This window comes from Schistocerca americana, chromosome 1 (genome assembly GCF_021461395.2).
Source record: "Schistocerca americana isolate TAMUIC-IGC-003095 chromosome 1, iqSchAmer2.1, whole genome shotgun sequence".
NCBI classification, from domain to species: Eukaryota; Metazoa; Arthropoda; class Insecta; order Orthoptera; family Acrididae; genus Schistocerca; species Schistocerca americana.
In genome coordinates this window covers 1,177,919,832-1,177,947,178 of record NC_060119.1, presented here as the reverse complement: position 1 = coordinate 1,177,947,178, position 27,347 = coordinate 1,177,919,832, and the positions used below count along the sequence as shown (strand labels likewise).

Here is a 27,347-nt window from a genome sequence, read left to right as displayed (position 1 = left end):
GTATTCTCCACGCAGACCACAATGAACGTGCTGAATATTTCTGGCTGGGTAGTAGCAGCAGCAGTAGTGTATGAAACACCCACATTACTGGCTGTGCTTGTGGCTGGTGGTAGACCCAGAAATGTAGGAAAATCTGCCATCGACGAATGTCTCTTACAACTTGCAATCAATGCTGCACGATGTGAGCATACAAGAGAGAGTGAAATGCCTGCAAGTTACTTGTCTGTATGGCGTTTTCCACATGACCATGCCTTTTTGTTGTTCCCGTTACAAGTAGTCATCAGAAATAGAGGCTGATTCCTACAGACAGGCAGGCATAAGTCTGAAACTCTGGAACTGAATACCGGTTTGCTTACTGTGACAATGTAACATCTTTAGGATGGATGAAATTACTTGCGGAATTCAGATGATTGCAGATTTGCATATACAGGGCGTCCCATTTATCTTGACTACCCTAAATAACTATTTGTCTAGATGAAAATTAAAAAATGTTTCAAGCAAATGTTCTTTAGCCATCAGGGGGACATCAGTATGATTGCCTTCGTTGTAGCTTTGTTTTTTACAAATATATGAACAGCGGTATGACTTTTTTAAATGATACCCTGTGTTTTTTATTCGGCAATTAATTTCCTCTCCTAAAGACCTATTCAAAAATGTATCACAGTGTACCACTCCTCACAGTGAAGCGGGCTTAGTTGGACCACTTTGGAACATTGTTGCTGAGTCCAACCAAACTGCTCCCTATAGCAACGAACACTTTCTCGACGGTGGCGACTTTGAAGTGAGATTCATTTAACAGTCTTCCAGGCATACAAACCAGCCTGATTTAGTCACCGCAAATTGATTCTGGCAGAGACACCTGTACCGATAGCAGCTGCAAGGTCTGTAGCGATGTGCCTACAAATTAGATGTCTGTTCGTTTTCGTCACTAGGGCTACGTGTCGACTCTGTTGCTGTGCGTTGGTCCGTCTGTGATCACGGGCATGCTTTGTATAGCATTTATACATTCAGTGGCCTTTTCTAATAGCGAGATGACACTTTTGCACACACCCACACTTTGATCGTCCAACTGGTGGTCCACCATCGAATACACTCAAATCATGTCTTGCAGACATGTTGCCGCACCACGCGAAATGTCGTAATCATCGGTTCCACAACAACCTTCGTCAAACACCGCGCTGTGTGAACTGTTGAAGGCATACAGAACGCTCGTGCCCAGGATTCGCTGCAGTTAACACTTCTCAACTTCTACATTTCCTTTTATTGTCGTTGGCCGGGTGCCCCTAGCAATATTCGGTTGTTCCGTTGCAACTGGCAGTTGTTGCATAACAAGTGTCAGGTGTTCCTTACAAGGGAACCTCCCCATCGCACCCCCCTCAGATTTAGTTATAAGTTGGCACAGTGGATAGGCCTTGAAAAACTGAACACAGATCAATCGAGAAAACAGGAAGAGGTTCTGTGGATCTATGAAAAAAATAAGCAAAATATACAAACTGAGTAGTCCATGCAAAGATAGGCAACATCAAGGATGATGCGAACACAGGAGCGCCGTGGTCCCGTGGTTAGCGTGAGCAACTGCGGAACGAAAGGTCTTTGGTTCAAGCTTCCCTCGAGTGAAATTTTTTTTTATTTTCAGACTATTATCAAAGTTCAGGCACTCACACATAATCAACTTAGATCTTCAAAATTCCAGGAACTCTCTAGATTTGCTTGGACTTATGCAGGATTTGACGGTCTACACATGGAAAAATTTGAAACGTTAAAAACATATGTTTTGACAGAGCACAGAGAAAAGTGTACGACTGTGAAACTGTTGGATTCATTTGTTGCAGTTTATGTGACAAACTCTTGTGTTTTCATCACTTTTTTGGGAGTAATTCTCACATCCACAAGAAAACCTAAATCGGGCAATGTAGAAGAATCTTTTTACCCATTCGCCAAGTGTACAAGTTAGGTGGGTCGACAACATATTCCTGTCAAGTGACGCACATGCCGTCACCAGTGTCGTATAGAATATATCAGACGTGTTTTCCTGTGGAGGAATCGGTTGACCTATGACTTTGCGATCAAATGTTTTCGGTTCCCATTGGAGAGGCACGTCCTTTCGTCTACTAATCGCACGGTTTTGCGGTGCGGTCGCAAAACACAGACACTAAACTTATTACAGTGAACAGAGACGTCAATGAAGGAATGGACAGATCATAACTTTGCGAAAATAAAGAAAAACTTTTCACTCGAGGGAAGGCTTGAACCAAGGACCTCTCGTTCTGCAGTTGCTCACGCTAGCCATGTGACAACGGCGCTCCTGAGCTCACATTCTCCTTGATGTTGCCTATCTTACACATGGACTACTCAGTTTGTATACTTTGCTTATTTTTTCATAGTTCCACACAACTTCTTCCTGTTTTCTCGATTGATCTGTGTTCAGTTTTTCAAGGCCTATCCACTTTGCCAACTTATAACTAAATCTGAGGGGGGTGCGATGGGGAGGTTCCCTTGTTAGCAAGCAGTGCAATGTAATCCGTAATGGATCTAGGAAAGTTTGTATCACGTGGTTAACAGGTCAGCTGCACAATGATTACAAGAATCTGGGGCAGAGAAAGCCCTTGTCATGCACTGAGATGCTTTTCTGGACAGTAATGAGGTGTGAATGCACCATTCCGGCCAGAGAAAGATATGGTCAGTAGCATAGTGCACATATCTCCTCCTGTCAAGAAAAAATTTCAGGTGGCAGCCTCTTGACTTAAATTACCACAAGTAACGAAAATTTATTTTATCCTGATGTATAATCTTCCATTAACATCTGATTTAAGCTGCTGGTACGTTTCATGCAATTCTTCCCGGGTGAACAGTACAGTCTTCGCTAGTTACTTGCAATTAATTGCATTAACCACTGCGGTGCGGAGTGGCCGCGCGGTTTGAGGCGCCATGTCACGGATTGCGCGGCCCCTCCCGCCAGAGGTTCGATTCGTCCCTAGGGCATGGGTGTGTGTGTTGTTCTTAGCATAAGTTAGTTTAAGTAGTGTGTAAGTCTAGGGACCGATGACCTCAGCAGTTTGGTTCCTTAGGAATTCACACACATTTCCACATTTTGAACATTAATCATTATTTCTTGAGCGTGTTCTCGTAATAAGAAGATCTTTATTGTTTCAAGACTTCTTTTTGTTACTTTTTGGTGCATGTCGCACTAAAAATTGGCGTGTATCTGGGAAGCTAATGAGAAACTGTGAAATAGGATCTCTTTTTTTGTCTCTACAATCTTTTAATGGAAAGTAACCAGTTTCGCGCTTAACGAAGAGGAAGATTTGGCAATTGCAATATGCCATACGATAGGATAAGAAGTACATATTTCTTTCGAAAGCTGATGTGGATCAAACTTCGCGTCGACAACTTGGTCAGAGTCGGAGCACAATCTTCGACTGAGGAAGGATGAGGGTGGAAATTGGCTCTGTCCTTTTCAAAAGAAATACTCACGTACCCGCCTGAAGCGATTTAGTAAAGCCAAGGAAAACTTAAAACAGGACGGTCAGACGGGGATTCGAATCGCTGTCCGCCCGAAGGCGAATCCAGCGTATTACGATCGCACCACTGCGCTCGGTGTTACTTTCGCCGTGTACACACTGCGCCACAACAGTGCTATCAGTGCGCCGTGAAGTATGTTTGGAACCCTAACACTAGAGTGAGTAACTAGTATGCGAGTTGTGTTTTGGTTGGCAGGAGAGCCTACACCGTGTTACTAGGAAGAGGCCGAAAGGCACGCGTTTTACCTCACGCAGGCTGACGTGAGGTCTGGAACAGGACAAGGAAATTAGAACTTAGAAAAAAGGACGTAGCTGGTGGAATACTTAACCTTAATCCATTAATGAAGAACGTCGGTCTTGACGGTACATGAATCAATATCAATAGTAACTGATAATGGCGCCTTGCTAGGTCGTAGCAAATGACGTAGCTGAAGGCTATGCTAACTATCGTCTCGGCAAAAGAGAGCGTAGTTTGTCAGTAAACCATCGCTAGCAAAGTCGGTTGTACAACTGGGGAGAGTGCTAGGAAGTCTCTCTAGACCTGCCGTGTGGCGGCGCTCGGTCTGCAATCACTGATAGTGGCGACACGCGGGTCCGACGTATACTAACGGACCGCGACCGATTTAAAGGCTACCACCTAGCAAGTGTGGTGTCTGGCGGTGACACCACAAGTTGTATTTCAACAAACTGCGTGCGCAGTACTATAAATTGAGACATATTGCACCATGGAGTTGGAGTTTTAAGGGGGAACTACTGGGTGGCGGTCGAAAAAACTCGGATTTTTTTTATTACGCAATTCGAATGTATATACATTGAGGAACTATTGCCCAAAATATCATGCGCGAACTCCAAAGAGTAACAATTCTCTGAGCATTTGAAGCCGAGTGTGTATGACGCCGCTCGGCGTTAGAGAACCGGTTGCCACAAATCGCTACCGATGCCATCACACCTATTAATACCGATTTGAGTAAACCTGATTTGCTGGAGCTTTGTTTGGGTGGTTTTACTCAAAATGTGAACGAAAGTTTCAGTAGTCTCATTTGGAGACACGCTCCAAGAGTAACACTCAGAAAAACGAGATTGTCAACATTGCTTCAAATTTGTCTATTCAATGTAGGCGATATTGCATTAATGCACGTGGTAAATACCCTTCAATTCACAATCGGCGATGAAATGCGCCGATTCTGTGACGACAGAGACTCCAGCGGCGATGCGCTCAGCGACGAAAGTGGGTTTGAAGACGAAAAGGAGGGCTTATCAGATCAAAGTAGAAAGAAGCGGCCATCCACTAGCCGGAGAGAGAGTTGTTATGGACCGCGCATCGATTATATCCCTTAAGCTTCGAACTTTAAATACGTTTTTCTCAAAACAATGTTTTTCAGCAAGGTTGTCGTCGACCACGCTACAATTTTCATCCGATTTTAATGATTTTTGGTCTCCCTTGAAGCAAACTGAATTCCCTTCGGTTCACCGTAGCCGATTTTTTGTATTGGTACTTAGTATTTATTTCGGCAGAAAAGAGGAATCATAAAACGGTCATTTTTTTCAAATATCTATAATTTCCACCAATTCTTTTTTTTTGCATATCCCAACGATGAACTAAAATTACATCTGTAAGGCTCAGGGTGATATGATAATTTCATATTTCAGATAACCACAACCGGAGTTACGGCGACAACCGTCGATCTACCTCCTTTCAGATCTGCCTCCTGAAAACCCCCAAATATACAGTGAAGATATTTGTGTTTTTGAATACAAATGCCAATAAAAACTTCAGTGTATTCTTCATTCATTGCAGCAAAACTAATTGTCTACTACATTTCAGTATGTAGAGAAATATCCCGAATTTGAGCAATATTTTGGTTCGTCATCCTGTCGTTCCCCCCTTAAGATGAGCGAGAAACACACACCGAGCTAAAGGGAAAGAAGTATTCACTGTGAACTACAACCCCACGTCTTCTGTTACACTTCTTTTTCGTTTGCTTGCTTGAGATGCAACAGTGCCAGATTCCATATGTATACACCACTTCTCTTTCCCTCTCAGCTTACAAAAGAGTCTGCATTTGTGTGAGTGTGTGTATGTGTGGTGTGCGTGTGTGTGTGTGTGTGTGTGTGTGTGAGAGAGAGAGAGAGAGAGAGAGAGAGAGAGAGAGAGAGAGAGAGAGAGAGAGGGAGAGGGAGAGGGAGAGGGAGAGGGAGAGGGAGAGGGAGAGGGAGAGGGAGAGGGAGAGAGGGAGAGAGGGAGGGAGGGAGAGAGAGAAAATGTAAACTTCAGAGAAGAGGAGCGTACGTAAACCACTGTGAGAAAAATTAATTTAAGTTCCTTGACAAAGGAAGTTTTTCTTGAGTGCAAACAGTCGGAAACAAAAGCTATTACTATCTGAGACATTCTTGGCAAACAGTTAAGCGTAAAAAAAATACTAGATAATGCAGTCACAAGAAAAGCTGAGGAGGAATGAACTCGTTTGCTGATATGTTTAAGGTTATGAAAGCAACTGAATGTTAAGTCATGTGTTGAAGCTTTGTGAGCCTGCCGTGCGTGCAGCAGAATTGCAATCTTCCTTGGGGAAATATAAATAACTGAAAATAAAATTAGACGTTTACTCCTCATGACACAATATATACTTATTTTCTCTTGATAACTACACAGATAGTTTGGACTGATAAAACTAGAAAGCAATGAAGTCTTGGAAGAGAAATACGATAACCTAGATACTGTTGAGAAAGATTCGGAGTCTTCTAATCGGACAGATTAGATTTGTTTCGATTGGGCCCTTAATTATGCTGTCTCAGAAACTTAGGTGTTTACCATACGATTCTGGTCTCACCATATTTCGTTTCACAATTATGTTTGAGTGACTGCCCGCGAAAACTTTTTTTCTTCATTTGTGTGGCCATGTTGGCCGCAGCTGCTATACAATTCCTGAGGGTATTTTCGTTCTGTCGCTGCAACTACAAGAAAGTGCGCGTTTTTTTTTCAGCAGACGCGATTCGTTTTATTGAGGTAAAGCGTCATCAGTGGTCTCTAATTAAAGATATTTATAATTTGATTTGTTTTTTAAGATCGAAAAACAGTTAGTTAAAAATATTCCGCTTTTTATTTACTGTGATTTTCGTTTGGTGTCTCGCCAACGCCGGGAAATAGCGTCTGCTAGCACATCTTTGGTGTATTTCTTCGTTAGACACTGATACTTGTAGTCAAATTTCCAACTCGCAATCTATCACACTACTATACACTTATGTCCACTCATCATGACTTCTCCCTCCCCACAAAAAAGCGTCACCATTCGTTCACTACCCTTACACAGAATATAAGTAAACAGCAACATAATGAAATAGAACTGCATAAATACAATCAATCAAAATACAAAAAAGGAGTATAGGTCAATGACAAACTAGTGGCAATGTTATTTTCGAAATATTACAAAACACAAACCAATTTGTACTTCGAAGTATAAAAGTAAACAGAAAACAATGGTGTGGGAAATCATGTGCTGTGTAAAACGTGAGAAATGCATAGTTCAGCAGAGTAACTAAAAATTAGACTACAAGTAACAGTGTCTAACGAAGGAAAACAACAAGGATGTGCTAGCAGACAGCAATTCCCGATGTAGGCGAGAAACCAAATGGAAATCACCCTTAGTAAAAGGCAACATATTTTTAACGAAATGTTTTTCGATCTTAAATAAAATTATAAATACCGCTAGTTACAGACCAGTGATGATGCTTTACCTCAATAAAGGAAAACGCATCTGGTGAAAAAAACACGCATTTTTTTGTAGTTGCAACGATAGAATGAAAATACCCTCAGAAAGCTTTTTTGCTTCTTTGTTTTAGCCAGATTTGTCACTGTGTTCTTTGTATTACTCCTCGACTGTTCTGATACTTTGCCCCACAAAAACATGCCACGTTGCTTGGAATTCAATACACACACACACACACATACACACACACACACACACACACCGCTTCGTTGGCCTACATCGTCAAACATTACAAAGAAGACAATCTTTCCTTTAATTTACGTCTATGGCCACAAACGTTTTGCTAACAGATTACCGGTTTCAGTCTATAATGTCCACCATCAGATCTGTTTTATAAAAACGAAGTCCTATGTTTGTGACCATAGACGTAAATTAAAGGAAACTTATTGTACATACGGGTCACTGTTTTATTCGCGACAATGTCGCAACTTGCGAAGACAATCTTATATGAAGTGAGCGAAATACTATGGATGTCATGTTGCCGCAGAAGTCTACCGATCCTCCAGGAGACTGGACCAGTATAAGGGAGAGCTTGGAGGGTTTGGCTTCTCTTCCGCAATCGCAGTTACAACATTTTACTCAGGCGTACTTGATTTTTACTGCAATGCTCTTTCAGTATCGCGACCACAGTACCCATTCCTTCGGAACAATATTCCTAAGCGTAATTCTTCGGCGACGCTCCCCCTGTCTGGAAGTGTTGAAGGCTCGAACCATCCGGAAAACTGACAAACAAACGATGGCCGAGCAGCCTATAAAGTGGTCACTTGAAGGTAGCCTCACATTCTTTACCCCTTCTGGGGCCTGAGTGGACGCTTTTACTTGAGCACTGGCCAATAACGAACGAAGAAAATCTACAACGAAAAAGACATCGCAGTATGACCGTCTTGTAGCTTGACATAAAACAATGCGAGCACCACCTGAGCAAACTGTGTTCAACCTTAAAAGGCAATCAACGATGCAGCAGTGTCGGTGCGCGTGAAAGGACTCAACTTTGCCGACTCCAACATCACTATCGACCGTGGACATATAAGCAATGTGGAACAGCCCACCTACGCTCGATGAATCAACAAGGCCGAGGGAATACACCGTGAAACGTCCTGCGTGCTCACCAGAGTCACACCACCCAAGAGCAACGTATCAAAGAAGGAAAGAGCGGCCATCCGCGAGTTGTGTAACGAATCAAATTTGGTCGTGCTGTGCTTTTCGGTGTTGCTCCTGCCCTCAGAAAATTTATATTCTCAATGACGAAGCATACAATAGAAGAAGACATGTCAAGTTGCTTTCAGGGAATAACTACCGAACGTCTTCGCGCGACCTATGTCAAGAAACTTCGACCGCAAGCTGCTCCACTGAGACTTTATGGAATGTCAAAAGTCCTCAAAGAAGTCTTCTCACTGTTGCCTATCATTGTCAATATAGGAACAGAGCACACGACTTGGGCAAACATCTGACTGCTCTCCATCTGCGGTGAAAAGCCAACATCACATCCGTGACACACGTACAAGAACTTCTCCTCAATGATAGTGGCCTGATTTTTGAAGTAGTGTCCAACATCACAAGGGTACCGTTAAGGCTATCAATGGTAGTGATAAGAGAAATGTTGGAAACTACCTGAGTTTGTGTTCAATTCAGCTTACTTCCTGTGCAATGGGAATTACACTCCTGGAAATGGAAAAAAGAACACATTGACACCGGTGTGTCAGACCCACCATACTTGCTCCGGACACTGCGAGAGGGCTGTACAAGCAATGATCACACGCACGGCACAGCGGACACACCAGGAACCGCGGTGTTGGCCGTCGAATGGCGCTAGCTGCGCAGCATTTGTGCACCGCCGCCGTCAGTGTCAGCCAGTTTGCCGTGGCATACGGAGCTCCATCGCAGTCTTTAACACTGGTAGCATGCCGCGACAGCGTGGACGTGAACCGTATGTGCAGTTGACGGACTTTGAGCGAGGGCGTATAGTGGGCATGCGGGAGGCCGGGTGGACGTACCGCCGAATTGCTCAACACGTGGGGCGTGAGGTCTCCACAGTACATCGATGTTGTCGCCAGTGGTCGGCGGAAGGTGCACGTGCCCGTCGACCTGGGACCGGGCCGCAGCGACGCACGGATGCACGCCAAGACCGTAGGATCCTACGCAGTGCCGTAGGGGACCGCACCGCCACTTGCCAGCAAATTAGGGACACTGTTGCTCCTGGGGTATCGGCGGGGACCATTCGCAACCGTCTCCATGAAGCTGGGCTACGGTCCCGCACGCCGTTAGGCCGTCTTCCGCTCACGCCCCAACATCGTGCAGCCCGCCTCCAGTGGTGTCGCGACAGGCGTGAATGGAGGGACGAATGGAGACGTGTCGTCTTCAGCGATGAGAGTCGCTTCTGCCTTGGTGCCAATGATGGTCGTATGCGTGTTTGGCGCCGTGCAGGTGAGCGCCACAATCAGGACTGCATACGACCGAGGCACACAGGGCCAACACCCGGCATCATGGTGTGGGGAGCGATCTCCTACACTGGCCGTACACCACTGGTGATCGTCGAGGGGACACTGAATAGTGCACGGTACATCCAAACCGTCATCGAACCCATCGTTCTACCATTCCTAGACCGGCAAGGGAACTTGCTGTTCCAACAGGACAATGCACGTCCGCATGTATCCCGTGCCACCCAACGTGCTCTAGAAGGTGTAAGTCAACTACCCTGGCCAGCAAGATCTCCGGATCTGTCCCCCATTGAGCATGTTTGGGACTGGATGAAGCGTCGTCTCACGCGGTCTGCACGTCCAGCACGAACGCTGGTCCAACTGAGGCACCAGGTGGAAATGGCATGGCAAGCCGTTCCACAGGACTACATCCAGCATCTCTACGATCGTCTCCATGGGAGAATAGCAGCCTGCATTGCTGCGAAAGGTGGATATACACTGTCCTAGTGCCGACATTGTGCATGCTCTGTTGCCTGTGTCTATGTGCCTGTGGTTCTGTCAGTGTGATCATGTGATGTATCTGACCCCAGGAATGTGTCAATAAAGTTTCCCCTTCCTGGGACAATGAATTCACGGTGTTCTTATTTTAATTTCCAGGAGTGTATTATGACTACACGGACAGCGTCGTCTTGGTGCGTCGCCTATCACCAGTTGTAGCGAATTTGTTCATGGTGTAAGTAGACAATTTAGGTTTTTAGGTTGGTAATGCCATGTAGTGCTGTGTATGAAAATCGCTGACTGCGCTGTGTGTAGTCTGTGGCTGGTTGGACTCACTGTTGGAATATTCGGTAGTGTAGTGTTGGGCAGCTGGAGGTGAGTCGCCAGCAATGGTGGATGTGGGGAGAGAGATGGCAGAGTTTTGAGAGGTTACTATGAGAGCACGATCTGGACGTGTATCAGGCAGAAAAAGGAAATTTCGTTAACTGCATGTCACAAAATTATATATAATGACTTTTGAACGCTGTTGAGGTAAATACATTGTTTGTTCTGTATCAAAATCTTTCATTTGCTAACTATGCCTATCAGTAGTTAGTGCCTTCAGTAGTTAGAATCTTTTATTTAGCTGACAGTATTGGCGCTCGCTGTAATGCAGTAGTTCGAGTAACAAACATTTTTGTGAGGTAAGTCATTCATGAAAGGTATATGTTATTGTTAGTCAGAGCCATTCTTTTGTAGGAATTATTGAAAGTCAGATTGCGTTGCGCTAAAAATATTGTGTGTCAGTTTAATGATGATCAGAATAAGTAAAGTGAGAAATGTCTGAGTACGTTCAGTTTTGCTCAGCTGTTTGAAAATCAAATAACGTAAGAGTTTTCCCAGCATTGTCACTCCTTACATTCGCCGGCCGGAGTGGCCGTGCGGTTCTAGGCGCTACAGTCTGGAACCGAGCGACCGCTACGGTGGCAGATTCGAATCCTGCCTCGGGCATGGATGTGTGTGATGTCCTTAGGTTAGTTAGGTTTAATTAGTTCTAAGTTCTATGGGGCTGATGACCTCAGAAGTTAAGTCCCATAGTACTCAGAGCCAAATATTGAAAAATGAAAATGACAACAAGTCTCTCTACTGAAATACAGGGTGATTCAAAAAGAATACCACAACTTTAAAAATGTGTATTTAATGAAAGAAACATAATATAACCTTCTGTTATACATAATTACAAAGAGTATTTAAAAAGGTTTTTTTTTCACTCAAAAACAAGTTCAGAGATGTTCAATATAGCCCCCTCCAGACACACGAGCAATATCAACCCAATACTCCAACTCGTTCCACACTCTCTGTAGCATATCAGGCGTAACAGTTTGGATAGCTGCTGTTATTTCTCGTTTCAAATCATCAATGGTGGCTGGGAGAGGTGGCCGAAACACCATACCTTAACATACCCCCATAAGAAAAAATCGCAGGGGGTAAGATCAGGGCTTCTTGGAGGGCAGTGATGAAATGCTCTGTCACGGGCTGCCTGGCGGCCGATCCATCGCCTCGGGTAGTTGACGTTCAGGTTTCATAACTAACCTTTTTCGTAGGACTCTCCATACAGTTGATTGTGGAAGTTGCAGCTCTCTGCTAGCTCTGCGAGTCGATTTTCCTGGGCTGCGAACAAATGCTTGCTGGATGCATGCTACATTTTCATCACTCGTTCTCGGCCGTCCAGAACTTTTCCCTTTGCACAAACACCCATTCTCTGTAAACTGTTTATACCAACGTTTAATACACCACCTATCAGGAGGTTTACCACCATACTTCGTTCGAAATGCACGCTGAACAACTGTCGTCGATTCGCTTCTGCCGTACTCAATAACACAAAAAGCTTTCTGTTGAGCGGTCGCCATCTTAGCATCAACTGACGCTGACGCCTAGTCAACAGCGCCTCAAGCGAACAAATGTACAACTAAATGAAACTTTATAGCTCCCTTAATTCGCCGACAGATAGAGCTTAGCTCTGCCTTTTGTCGTTGCGGAGTTTTAAATTCCTAAAGTTGTGGTATTCTTTTTGAATCGCCCTGTATTATGGAAACTTACGATGCGACCTGCGTGGACATCAGACAGATCTACAAATGAACAAAAATGCAGAACAGGGGCATCCTCGAAGTGGGGCATTGTGAAATCATAGAAGATTTAAAGGATTTTGTCATTTGGAAGTTTTCCGGAGATGGTTTGGAGTTCACAATGTGACACTGTGACTCGGAGATGATTGGAAGAGCATTCTGAGATCCGCGAGAGTTCATTTTGGGGTGGTTCAAGGATTGCACAGGAGATCCTTTCAGGAGATTCTCATGCATTTTCTCAAGTGATTCTCATTGTTGTTTTGCATAAAGCTTTCTGACATTGCATTCTGGAGAAAAAGTCACCATTTTACTATTCGGTTTTCAGAGTGTGATACCTGAATTCATTCTGATGTCTGCCGTCACACTGTGACATCCTCATTTTTCATTCAATGTCGGATAGTCTTTCTTGTGATCTGATTCTCGAATCTTTAAGCAGCCGACAATTTTCCCCTTGTCTGACCTCAACTTCAGATTACAACATTGACACCGCCTCTGCAATCTCATTACCGCAGACAATAAATGCTATTAGCGGCCGGCGAGGACAATAGTACCTCTTCGGCTATTGGTCGGAGTTCTACAGGAAAAGTGATTAGGCGGAAAACACAGAATGAGGAAGGCGTCAAGCTGCGCTGAGCGTCTCCTCTAAAGCCACGGTACACGGAGATGAAAGCTGCTGCCCGTCAGTCCACTCCTACGGGATACAAAGAGGAATTCAGCAGGAGATTGTCGAGTGTGCCGACATTACAGCAGCCGCCCACGCTTGCACATAGCACCAATTCCGTCATGTGATGAAATACAGTGGTGTCTGTACCCAGTCATAATGGCCGTGAAGTTTTTTGTACACTCGAATAGTATATAATAATAAGTCTAGTTTTTTCCTTGCGTTATTAATTTGAATTTATACCGTTTGAGCAATATTTACATGCCATGATTAATTTCCAGTTTACGGCAGTAGATTGCATTCCAAAACTTGTAGAACCAAGGTTCATGTTCAGATAAGTTACGGGAATGCAGCTGGGTGACGTCTTCCACAACCGCCGATCATTCGGAGGCGCACACTCTGCCATTTTGAAGGCACAAAAGCAGCAAGGAAGAGCTGATCCAACGTATTCTAGTATCGATGTTAACCCTACAAAATGTGTTGAGAGAAAAGCTAACAAGTCTTAACTCTTATTGTGTCTTCGTCCCTAGATCATATGTTCTACAGATCAACAAGGATTGTGTTCCTTTTAGGCAGATGGTGAGTAACATCAGTGCTCCAACATATCGTGTAGCAACACATCTTCTTACTCCATTGAGCCCACCAGTAGGTCGGCGTGAGCATCACATTAAGAACTCGGCTGATTTCTTACGAGTATTAGAGGGATTCTGTCTGGATGACTGTCATATTTTAGTGAGTTTCGATGTGGTCTCTCCCGTCACTAGCGTTCTTATGACTCGTTTCGGTTAATTGGAGTTAGGTTTGGTGTTGATTTGACGAACGTATTTCGGTATGTGTTGACTTACACTTACTTTTTATTCTATAGCTAGTAGTCCAAACAGACGTATAGAGTTGCAGCGGGAAGGCTGCTGTCAGTTAGTATTGCCAATTTGTTTATGAAAGACTCTGAGGAAGCTGTTTTGGAGTCGACGGCATTGAAACTTGCGAATTTTTGCAGATATGTAGACGGTATTTCTGATGTGTAGCGTCATGGCAATGAGCGTTTAAGTGGCTTTTTAGAGAATCTTAATTGAATCCACCCGAATATTTGTTTCATGATGGAGGTGCAAAAGAATGGCTGCCTTCCGTTCCTTCACGTGTTGGTAGGAAGGAAGGTTGATGGTATGTTGGGACACACTTTTTATAGGGAGCGAACTCAAACCGACTCGTATCTGCAGGCCGTTAGCTGTGACCATCCGGCCCAACGTGAAGTGGTACTTCGTACCCTGGTTCACAGCGCCCACGTCATATCGGATGCTGAGAGTTTGTCAGCTGAGTTAGCCCATCTTGAAGTCACACTTCGTCAGAATGTTTACAGTGAAAGGCAGATCAGACGCGCGTTGCCTTATCTATCAACCTTGCATGTGGTGTTGGTATCGAGGTGGCATCTAAGTCTACGGCCATTTTGCCTTACGCGGGAAGCATTTCCAACAGCATTTGTCGTATTCTGCGGAAACATGATGTGAAACTTGTTTTTCGACCACCATCTATGATTAAGGCACTTATAGGAACCGTAAAGGTTGATCTTGACCTGCATAAGGCGGATATCTATCGTATTCCTCGCGCCTGTGGCATGTCATTTATTGGTTGGAGTATCGGGACCGTGTAGCAGCGGTGTACTGAGCGTAAGCGTCACACACGCTTACAACAGCCGAGCAAGTCCACTACTGCAGAACACTGCTTTAGTAGCAGCGCTCATCAAACGAAACATAACACAAAGAATCTGGCATGCACTCCAGCTATTGGGATAGCGTTGTTAAGAAAGTAGTTGCATTGAATTAGCGAGTGACCATATAAACAGAGATGAAGGTTTTTCCTTAAATTAAGCGTGTAAGCTGCTCTCTCCCTTGAAAAAAAAAATAATAAGAATAATAATAACAATAAAAGCAGAGGGACAGAGTTCCTGATAGCTCACTCGTTGGTTGTGTATTGATGCCTCACTCCTTGTCCATAACTTTTGAGTAGATCATCTTAGGTTTTGTGCTGTCGTTAGTGTGTGTGTGTGTGTGTGTGTGTGTGTGTGTGTGTGTGTGCTCTGCAAGCCGAGGTTGAAAAATCGAAAAAACGGCGGTTGTCGAATGTGTTACCAGCCTGCATTCCATTAAGTTATTTGAAAATTCTGTACCCCTGGAGAATCTCAGGCTTCCCAAGGTGGATGTGTGTAAGTGAGGACTATAATTGTAGGATATAGGTTTCCGCCTTTTCTTGCAAACACCTTGTTTTTCGTTTTAACCCCAACAAGTTTCACCACGTCTGTGCCATCATCAACAGGTTTTTGTTTATTGAAAACTGTAAAAAGTGAACATACTTTAGATTGTAACTGGTCTAACAAAGAGAGGAGTAAAGAAAGTTCGAATTTCACATTTACATCATTTGGTTTGTAGATGACCAGCTATCGGTGCAGGACACCATACAGTGGTCATGCAGAACCATATAATGTAAAATCATGGCACGAAGCAAAACGTAACACAAACTTTCTTTAGGCCTCACTTTGTTAAATCAGTTACAACCTAAAACATGTACAGTTTTCAATAAACAAAAACCCGCCGGTCAGAGTGGCCGAGCGGTTCTAGGCGCTACAGTCTGGAACCGCACGACTGCTACGGTCGCAGGTTCGAATTCTGCCTCGGGCATGGATGTGTGTGATGTCCTAAGGTTAGTTGGGTTTAAGTAGTTCTAAGTTCTAGGGGACTGATGAGCTCAGATGTTAAGTCCCATAGCGCTCAGAGCCATTTTGAACCATTTGAACAAAAACCCACTGGTGATGGCACAGAGGTGCTGAAACATCTTTGGGCAAAAAGGAAAAACGGGATGTACAGTGTGTTTGCAAAAAGGCGGAAATCTATATAGTACAAGTCAATTGCAGACACGGAAAGAAAGACAAGAGATGCAGATCCAAAATAGAACTGTAATGCTTGCAGAATACTAGATAGGGTCATCCAGCAGTGGACGTCAGTTAATAGCAGCAGCAGTTGATGGTGATGATGATGATGGTGATGACGAGGAGTGTGATGAGGTGAGTCACCTGTATGGCGGCGGCCCTCTTGAGCGAGACCTCCTTGTCTGCGCCGCCGGTCCCGGCGGCTGCGCCGGCGCCGAACACCCTCTGCAGGAAAAGGTTGGCCGGGCCGCAGGAGACGGCCGGCGCAGCCCTCACGGTGACTCGTGGAGTGGGGGCGGACGTGGGCGCGGGCGCGGCCACCGGCTGCAGCGTCAGCGGCGACGCCTCGCTGTCCGGCACCCGCAGCGTGTTGCAAGACGCCGCGTGCGCGCGGCCGCCGCGCTCCAGGCCTGCAGGCACACGCACAGTGCTTCAGCTAGGAAACTGACACTGCGCGCACCCAGCCAGGTCTGTCTCTTTCCGTAGCAGAATCTGTCTGTTCTCCTAAGGGGCCGGCATACTGCTTCTGCAGAGACCGCCTACATCTACTCTTCAGAGACAGTTCATGGTGTACCAGCATTATCACGCTTCCCTAACACCTTTCCATTTGTGGATGTTGTTGTGGTCTTGACTCTGAGAAGAGGTTTTATGTGGCTCTCCATGATAGTCTATACCGCGCAAGCTTCTCTGTATAACAACCGCTACCTACATCCACTTAACCTTTCTTACTGGACTGAAGCCTTACCCTTACCGCTCTCACTTTTTCCAATATCAAACTGACAATTCCTTGATGCTTATTATTTGCTTCCTTCTTTTAGTGAAGTTGTGCCATAAATTTCTTCTGAGCTGAGTTCCATTCTGCATCTCCTCATCTAGAATGAGATTTTCACTCTGCAGCGGAGTGTGCGCTGATATGAAACTTCCTGGCAGACTAAAACTGTGTGTCCGACCAAGATTCGAACTCGGGACCTAGCTTCTGTAAAGTTTGGACGGTAGGAGGCGAGATACTGGCAGAAATAAAGCTGTGCGGACGCGGTGTGAGTCGTGCTTGGGTAGCTCACATGGTAGAGCACTTGCCCGCGAAAGGGAAAGGTCCCGAGTTCTACTCTCGGTCCGGCACACAGTTTTAATCTGCCAGGCAGTTTCATCTCCTCATCTGTTATTCTATCTACCTATCTAACTTCATCATTCTTCTATACTACTACACAAGGTTGTATTCTTTTTTTCTCTGAACAGCTTATCGTCAACTTCTCACTTACATACAAGGCTATGGTCCAAATACTTTAAAAAAATTACATTGATGTTAGGTGTTATCAGATTTCTCTTCTCCAGAAATAGTTGCTATTTCCAGTCTGCACTCTTCGGCTCTTACCAGTTATTTTGCTGTCCACGTAGCAGAACTCGTCTGGTACTTTTAATGTCTCTTTTACTAGAATCACAATGTTTAATCCGACTACATTGCATTACCATTCTTTCACTTTAGCTAATATTTATCTTATAGTCACTTTCCTAGGTATAACCCATTCCTTTCAACTACTCTTTTAAGTCCTTCGCTGCCTCTGACAGAATTACAATATCGGCAAACTTTATAATGTAATGGCTGTGGTGACGAGGGGGCACGATCCCGTCATAAACTATATCATGCAGGCTTTAAGATGAGTGCATTTCATTTCAAGTAGATAAACCTCACCCATTGTGACATCTCGCGATTTTCCAACTTGGTTTCGTATTGCAGCTCGTAGTGTCGCCGAGGCGAAGAGCAGCGAGTGGAGTGCTTGGGGAAAGCGGATCTGGTTAGCTTTCCTCAGCTTGTTACAATTTGTTAAGTACAACCAGCGGTATTTTCCCTGCCCGGTGGCCGCTAACTCTCCAGTTACCGGCCATTCCTGGCCTCTGATACCCTCTGCTGTGTTTGTGGCCACTTACTTTTTAATATTTCAATACCTGTATGTTGTAACTGCAGCGAGTTCTTAAAAATTCTTAATATATTGCCATTCTTGGAGTGTAAGGCCTTCAGCCGTGATAAGAGATTATCTGTATCTGTATTTTATGGTGATTTGCTAAATTGTAACACATTGAAGCACTATTATTTACACAGTTGTTTATTCTTTCATTAATAACGTGTGGTATTTTTTTATTGTTGAGTCTGGAATTACTGTTTTAAAGATAAATGTGTGTAACTGTAAAAGGCAACCAACAGTAATTGATTACAGCCCCGTCCACAATCGTAACCAAATCCTGCCTGCCCCTTACCACCAGGTTTCAACTGTAATGCTAACTTCTGAACACCCTGTATACACAAATCTGCGGAAAACTGAGGAGTGGTGTGATTACCGGCGGCTAGCCCGACGGGCCGCCAGTCGAGCTCTGAAGCGATGCGCTGGATGCGCGGCCGGTCCCTGGCGTGCGGGCTGGTGCGCTGGCTGGGGTCGAGCAGGGCCTCCGACAGGCGGCGCTGCAGCGTGGCGGCGCACGGCCGCGTCAGCAGGCCCAGCGGCGTCAGCGACGGCCGGCGAGAGCCGCACGCCGACGGCGTCCGCGCCTGGATCTCCTGTCGGCACCAGGCACACCGCCTTACTCACAAACACCTGTCATAGTTAGCGTCAGCGAAAGATCACTGTGCGTCACAGGTGGAAAGCATGCACTCCTGGATATACTACTGGCGCCAGTCAACATCTCGCTCACCAGCACTTGTTACACTCAATGTCAGCAGACGAGGGGGCTGCTGACAACGCAGGCAATGCCTTCTGCCTTCACATTGTGCTTCAGAATAACCGTGCCTCAATGAATGTATTGCGTCATTAGCTTGACAGAAACAAGAGGTGTTTTTTCGGTCTTCATGAAACGTCAGAAAATGGGAAATTTATTTCATTACGTTGACGTGTGAAGAAGACAAAGACTAGATGAAACGCAGCAGACACAATTTCTGTTTCACCGTCCACAAATACATCCTCCCCCCCCCCAAATATCTCACGAAATAAGCATCAAACGAAAAACCTGCAAAGAACGGAACTCGTGTAGCTTAAAGGGAGAAACCAGTTGGCGCTATGGTTGGCCCGCTAGATGGGGCTGCCATAGGTCAAACGGATATCAACTGCGTTTTTTTAAATAGGAACCCCCATTTTTATTATATATTCGTGTAGAACGTAAAGAAATATGAACGTTTTACTTGGACCACATTTTTCGCTTTGTGAAAGATGGCGCTGTAATAGTCACAAATATATGGCTCACAATTTTAGGCGAACAGTTGGTAACAGGTAGTTTTTTTTAAATTAAACTACAGACCGTAGGTTCGTTTGAACATTTTATTTCGGTTGTTCCAATGTGATACATGTACCTTTGTGAACTTATCATTTCTGAGAACGCATGCTCTTACAGCGTGATTACCTGTAAATACCACATTAATGCAATAAATGCTGAAAATGATGCCCGTCAGCCTCAATGCGTTTTGCAATACGTGTAACGACATTCCTCTTAACAGCGAGTAGTTCGCCTTCCGTAATGTTCGCACATGCATTGACAATGCGCTGACGCATGTTGTCAGGCGTTTTCGGTGGATCATGATAGCAAATATCCTTCAACTTTCCCCACAGAAAGAAATCCGGGGACGTCAGATCCGGTGAACGTGCGGCCCATGGTATGCTGCTTCGACGCTCAATCCACCCATCATGAAATATGCTATTCAGTACCGCTTCAACCGGACATCCATCATGTTGGAAGTACATCGCCATTCTGTCATGCAGTGAAACATCTTGTAGTAACATCGGTAGAACATTACGTAGGAAATCAGCATACATTGCACCATTTAGATTGCCATCATAAAATGGGGACCAATTATCCTTCCTCCCATAATGCCGCACCTTACATCAACTCGTCAAGATCGCTGAGGCCAGGGTGGCCGAGCGGTTCTAGGCGCTACAGTCTGGAGCCGCGCGACCGTTACGGTCGCAGGTTCGAATCCTGCCTCGGGCATGGATGTGTGTGATGTCCTTAGGTTAGTTAGGTTTAAGTAGTTCTAAGTTCTAGAGGACTGATGACCTTAGAAGTTAACTCCCACAGTGCTCAGAGCCATTTGAACCAAGGTCGCTGATGTTCCACTTGTTGCAGCCATCGTGGATTTTCCGTTGCCCAATAGTCCCTATTATGCCGGTTTATGTTACCGCTGTTGGTGAATTACTCTTCGTCGCTAAATGGAACGCGTGCAAGAAATCTGTCATCGTTCCGTAATTTGTCTTGTACCCAGTGGCAGAACTGTACACGACGTTCAAAGTCATCGCCATGCAATTACTGATGCGTAGAAATATGGTTCGCGTGCAATCGATGTTGATGTAGCCTTCTCAATACCGACGTTTTCGAGATTCCCGATTCTCGCGCAATTTGTCTGCTACTGATGTGCGGATTAGCCGCAACAGCAGCTAAAACACCTACTTGGGCATCATCATTTGTTGCAGGTCGTGGTTGACATTTCACATTTGGCTGAACACTTCCTTTTTCCTTAAATAACGTAACAATCTGGCGAACGGTCCGGACACTTGGATGATGTCGTCCGGGATACCGAGCAGCATACATAGCACACGAACGTTGGGTATTTTCATCACAATAGCCATACATCAACACGATATTGACCTTTTCCGCAATTGGCAAACGGTGCATTTCAACACGGGTAATGTATCACGAAGCAAATACCGTCCGCACTGGCGGAATGTTACGTGATACCACGTACTTATACGTTTGTGACTATTACAGCGCCATCTATCACAAGGCGAAAAAAGCGGTCCAAGTAAAATATTCATATTTCTTTACGTACTACATGAACATGTAATAAAAATGGGGGTTCCTATTTACCTATTTAAAAAACGCAGTTGATATCCGTTTGACCTATGGCAGCGCCATCTAGAGGGCCAACCATAGCGCCATCTGGTTTCCCCCTTCAAGCTAGACGAGTTTCGTTCTTTGTAGTTTTTTCGTTTGATACTTATTTTGTGAGATATTTGGCCCGGTCACTATCAATGGACCACCCTATATATGACAAAAGATGATCAGTTACGCTGCAGATGTATTCGAAAAATATCTAAAACGTTATTATTCTCCTTCAAGTTCGTTACTTTTCATTTGCGTTTCGTGAGGATAGTAAGAAATCTATTTTGCTATAGTGCACTGTCTAGGCTCTTACTAGAAACTATTCGTGCACACATACTCATTATTGTAATTAAAATTAGACGTATATCTTATGGAGGAAAATTTGTGGCCGAAAATACGTTTTAAAAAATCGACGACATTCGTATAGAGAGGTAATGGTACAGAAAATATATTTTAAGAAGTATTTACTTTTACTGTTACAGTTGCACAAAATATGTGGTGGCTGACTAGTTTCTGTAATATTTGATCTACAAAAAAAAAAAAAAGAAAAAATATAGTAACAATAATGACCTCTCTAAATAGATACACAAAATCATAAAACATTTATAAAACTTTGTCACTGCAAGAATACCTACGAGTTCACAGCTGATAATCGGTCATATTCAAAATCTAGAATTAAGTAATAAAGAACTTGTTAAACATCTAGCATCGAAACCTTAAAACCGGTTCACATCATATTATTAAATTCAGTTCCTAATGAAGAAGTATTGACCGTTCTACATACACGGTTTTCTATCACAAGTGATGATCAGGAATGAATCACTGCAGTATAAACGACTGTTAACTGATTTAAAATGGTTCAAATGGCTCTGAGCACTATGGGACTCAACATCTGAGGTCATCAGTCCCCTAGAACTTAGAACTATTTAAACCTAACTAACCTAAGGACATCACACACATCCATGCCTTAGGCAGGATTCGAACCTGCGACGGTAGCGGTCGCTCGGTTCCAGACTGAAGCGCCTAGAACCGCTCGGCCACCTCGGTCGGCTCACTTATTTATTCGTATTGCATTCAGGCTATATAGTGAATTAAAAAAAACTGGAAAGGGAAAAAGGAGTACAAAAGGGGAGGGGCAGGAATTATAGACAATAAAATGATTTATTTCTTTAGATTTTCGTTCGTGGATAGCTTGTGAAGTTTTTCTTAAGCTGCAGTAGAGCCTGGGCCGGCTGACACCAGATATTAGTCGGATGCCATTCACTTTACGCTCTGTTCACGTGGTGCAAGTGTGAAGCTGTGCTGACAGGGCAATTTAAAGAAATAAATCATTTTATTGTCTATTACGACTGCCCCCCCCCCCCCCCCTGTACTCCTTTTTCTCTATCCAGTTTGTTTTAATTCACTATATAGCCTGCATGCAATACGAATAAATCAGTGAACAGTCGTTTGACGACGAAGCGCCGCTGACGCCGTGAAACCACCAAGTGTACTGGGCGAAGCCAATCACAGGAAGGGGAGGGGTCGGAGAAGTGTGAGCGAGTGAAGTTCTGTTGCTCTATTCTTGTCCAGCTCTCGGACTGTTCAGGTCCACCTTCTGCTTCCGTCTGGCCGTGAGGCCCCCACCTTTTACTAAAGATTTCAGACTTCATTTCTGTACCGCTAAGAGGTATGCAATAAAAAACTTTGTGTTCTGCCTCACAGAAGGTCTTATGAAGGAAGCCTCATCAGAGAGGTCCACCGCATGAGCGTCTAGGGAAGGGATTCCAGTGGTGGTTTCCCGTTGCCTTCCACTGATGGTGATGAAATGATAATGAGGACAACCAACACCCTGAGCGGAGAGAGTCTCCTATGCAGCCGGGAATCGAACCCGGGCCCCTTGCTGTGACAGACCGCCGCGCTGACCACTCAGTTATCGGGGTAGACATATGCAATAAATCCTGCCATTATTCAGTTTCAATAGTAAACTTGGGCATTTCTAATTTCATACCCTGCAACCATCTCCTAAACATCGAATGCCAACCCGCTTCCGGCGCACAGCCTATCGGCTAAACCTTTATGCAATTGTAGGAAAGAATGTGAAATATCTGAAGAAAACTTCGTTAAGAAATGATGTTTCATAGTTTCAGAAAATCTAACAGATGCAGAAATTGAAATCAGTGTCTGGTAAAAGGAGGAATTATGATAGCTATTGGAATTTTTGTGCAGAGTTCAATAAATAGCTTAAGAATATCTAAAGAACAGAATAATTTTAGCAAAGGACATTTCAGAAGTAGAAAGTGTCGAAAACGTTAGAAGAAATCCTAGAAAGTGATTTAGAAAAATCTGCCACAGTGATAGGATAGCAAATTTGAGAATTTTATATTCGGAATGACCAAAAATAGTTACCGTTAGGTATATATACTGAGAAACTAAAAAACAACACACTGTAAAACTGAACTCTGCTAATCAAATGATTAGCAGAGTATTACAAATTGATAAATTAGAAATACTAATGAAACAAATTTGAGGAAAATGTTATGTTCAAAGGATATTATGAAGCAGTACTGCAGTATATCAGAATTAGTAGATGAATAGAGGAGAAAAAACCGATCTGACGAAATACGGATTGAAGAGGTTAAGGATTGAACAAAACAAAAAGAGAATATGTAAAAATTAAATATTTTCCTAATGAGTGTGTCAGTTCTACTAGGATTACATGGTAGAAACAATGAAAAAATCAGAGCAAAATATCCTGGAGAAAGAAACAGGAGTCATGTTCAAACATGAAAAAAAAAGAAAAGAAAAACGAGCAAAGGAGTTAACGATGAACTTGAACGGGTGTCGTGTCACGTCCATCCAGACGAAACTCAACGAACGATACCGAAAAAAATGAAGAAAGAAAGGTAGCGTCTTTGATTGGTAAGCAAAACATCCTTGGTCCCCGGCTCGAAACCCGCTATCGCTTAAACTTTGATTCACAATCACCATCGGCGGCCGAAGATTTCCGGCATAGGAAGACACTCTCATTGCGCCAACAGCCTTGTCAAAGGTGGCGGAGGAGCGTACAGAGGTTCAGGGCACTCTCTTATGGGAAACTGCCCCCAAAGGCGGAAGAATCAGCAGTGGTCAATTGCGTGAGGATGCAAAGGCAGTGGAAACTACTGGATTAAAGACACATAACGAGTATCCACAGGACATGTGGCCTGTAATTAAAAAGTCGAGATGATCACACCACTGGCAAGAGATTCCGGAATAGTCTCCCATTCGGATCTCCAGGAGAGGACTGCCAAGGGGGAGGTAATCATCAGTAAAAGATTGAATAACCAACGAAAACATAACGTTCTACGAATCAGGGCGTGAAGTGTCAGAAGCTTGAAGGTGTCAGGGAAGTTAGAAAATCTGAAAAGGGATGTGAAAAGGCTCAATCTAGATACAGTAGGCGTCAGTGTAATGAAACGGAAAGAAGACAAAGATTTATGGTCAGATGAGTATAGGGTAATATCACCAGCAGCAGAAAATGCTATAACGGAAGGAAGGTTCGTTAGAGATAGGAAGGTAGAGCGTAGAGTGTGTTACTGTGAACAGTTCGATGATAGGGTTGCTTTTATTCAAATTGACAGCAAACCAACATCGATAACGATAGTCTAAGCAGTACATGCCGACGTCGCAAGCTGAAAATTAAGAGACAGAAAAAGTATATGATAATATTGAAAGGTTAGTACAGTACGTAAAGGGAGCTGGAGGACTCGAATGCAGTTGGAGGGGGAAGAAGTAGAAGAAAAAGTCACAGGAGAATATGGGATTGGGACAAGGAATGAGAGAGAAGAAAGACTAATTGAGTTTTGTAACAAATTTCAGGCAGTGACAGCTAATAATCTGTTTAAGAATCACAAGATGAATACTTTGAAAAGACCGGGGGAACGGAAAGATTTCAGTCAGGTTACATCATGGTCAGACAAAGATTCCGAAATCAGATACTGGGTTGTAAGGTGTACCCGGAGCAGATATAGACTCAGATCACAATGCAGATGTGATGAAGAGTAGACTGAAGTTTGAGAGATTATTCAGAGAGAATCAATAGGCAAAGAAGTCGAATACGGAAATACTAAGGAATGACGAGATACGCTTGCAGTTCTCTAAGGGCCGCGCGGGATTAGCCGAGCAGTCTTGGGCGCTGCAGTCATGGACTGTGCGGCTGGTCCCGGCGGAGGTTCGAGTCCTCCCTCGGACATGGGTGTGTGTGTTTGTCCTTAGGATAATTTAAGTTAAGTAGTGTGTAAGCTTAGGGACTGATGATATTAGCAGCTAAGTCCCATAAGATTTCACACACATTTGAACATTTTTTGAGTTCTCTAAGGCTACAGATACGGCACTAAGGAATAGCTCAGTAGGCAGTACAGTTGAAGGGGAATGGACATCATTAAAAAGGGCAATCACAGATGTCAGAAAGAAAACCCTACGAACAGAGAAGGTAACCGCGAAGAAACCACGGGTAACAGAAGAAATACTTCAGTTGATCAGTGAAAGAACAAAAAACAAAAATGTTCAGGAAAATTCTGGAATAAAGAAATAGAAGTCGCTGAGGAATGAAATAAATAGGAAGTGTAGGGAAGCTAAGACGAAATTGATGCGTGAAATATGTGAAGAAATCGAAAAAGAAATGATTGTCGAAAGGTCTGACTCAGTATATGGGAAAGTCAAAACAACATTCGGTGAAATTAAAAACAACTTGATCAAAAGAAGAGATCTGTTGAAAAAGGACACATTCTGAGACTTCAAGGGATCATGAGTTTAATATTGGAGGGAAATGTGGGGGCAAAAATCGTAAAGGGAGACCAATACATCAATACAGAAGGCTGTAGCTTGCAGTAGACATTCGGAGATGGAGAGGATAGAGTAGAATCGAGAGCAGATCAGTCTTCGGACTGAAGACCACAACAACATTTTGATACCCACAAACTCAGTCATCAAAACTTACAAGGTACTTCCCGTTAACCTAGAATCATTAAATTTGGTAAGGAGGAAGGTTACACACTACAGGCGAAGAAAAAAGATCCGAAAATTGTTCATTTGTAATTATATCGCACAAAAATTTTTTTTGTCATTTGTCTGTCCTTAGTCTTATAAGCCCGTTTCTTCCTAAGGAATGGGTAGACGTATCAAGTTTGAATGTGTGCCACGTAATGAGGTCTACAGGCGTTTGGTACTTTAAAAACGTTAAGGTTGTAACTCAATGCAGTCAAAAGATATGGTGATTCATGTCACATACTTCAATACTTGCAAACTCAATCATTAAAACTTAAAGGGTACTTCACCTTGACGTACAATCGTAAAATGTGGCAAGAAGGAAGGTTTCACGATACAAGTAAAGGAAAACGGGTAATTGTTAATTTGTATTTCTATCACACGAAAAAAGGTATTTCTTTTGTCATTTTTTATCTGTCTTCAAACTTGAAATGAAATCATTCTCGAAACTCTTGGAATATCTGGGACTTACTATCTTGCCTGTATCAGTGTCGATAACAGGGAAAAATGGTCGAGATCTTCGATTTCCGGAATGGATGAACTGTTTATGTACATAATTAAGTTTGAACGGAAGCCCCAGTGCGCGAGTCCTACTGTCAACTGGCCAATTTTTTTTGTTTTCTGTTGTTCCTCAGTTGCGTCTATGTTCTTCGAGATGATGTTCGTCGTTAGCTATAGATTCTCACCTTGTCCCAGTACAGGCCTCACTGCATGCGATAACACAAGCGCACACATGACAAACAAACGGATACAAAATACGTACAGACAGTACAACACAAACAAACAAAAAGGAACGCTAAACACACAGCAACAGTTTGCAACACTATACACAGGAAACACACAACCAACAGACAGTGAAAGTGTAGTGTTCAACTGAGATGTGTTTAAGAAAGCCGAAAATCTAAAATACTGGCATTTGCAGGCCATCTAAGTACAACTCCAGGACGACACACATACAATAATGCGATAACAAAATCTTAATCATAGCCAAATAGTAATTCAACCATACAAAATTAGTGCTCCAAAAGTTGTTTCTTATCGAACAGTAACAACAAAACGCTGTAATATAATAACGTATCTCAAATGATTATAAAACGCAGTTATCATATACATGAAACAAATATGTATTACAAGTCAATGAAGACGCTTCACAAATAAAAAGAAGCGAAACGCATGTTGCACAAAACAGAGTGTCTTCCATCTAGTTGCAAAGGTAGTTCACATCGTCAAGAATCGATTCGTGTTTTTCAACCTATTAGTGATAAAATTTTTAGATTTTTTTCTGACAGTTATGATGACGGCATAGTAAATGTAGGTTGGTTGAGAATGAAGTTTTAAAACGTTAAAGGAAGTAAGAGATGCAATCAACAAATTGAAAAACCATGAAGCACCAGGATCAGATTGCATAACTGCAGAACTAGTTAAAAATGGGGGACAGAAATTGGTGGAAGTAGTTCGCAAAGTGATAACTAAAGTATGGAACTCGGAGATGATACCTGAAGAGTGGCAGGAGTCGATTCTGATCCCAATTTTTAAGAAGGGCGACAAAACGGATTGTAGTAATTATAGAGGGATATCGCTATTACCAGTACGT

The 27,347-nt window shown here is 43.5% G+C and overlaps 1 protein-coding gene across 1 annotated transcript in view; it reads right to left on the bottom strand.

Moving 5' to 3' along the window:
• Positions 1-27,347, bottom strand: part of LOC124597889 — a 266,067-nt gene that overhangs the window by 46,896 nt on the left and 191,824 nt on the right. The window contains exons 6-7 of the mRNA XM_047135967.1: positions 18,140-18,437; positions 16,031-16,296 (exon numbers count right to left, since the gene is read on the bottom strand). Coding sequence (XP_046991923.1) covers positions 16,031-16,296; positions 18,140-18,437 — 564 coding nt within the window. The remainder of the gene's footprint in view (positions 1-16,030; positions 16,297-18,139; positions 18,438-27,347) is intronic.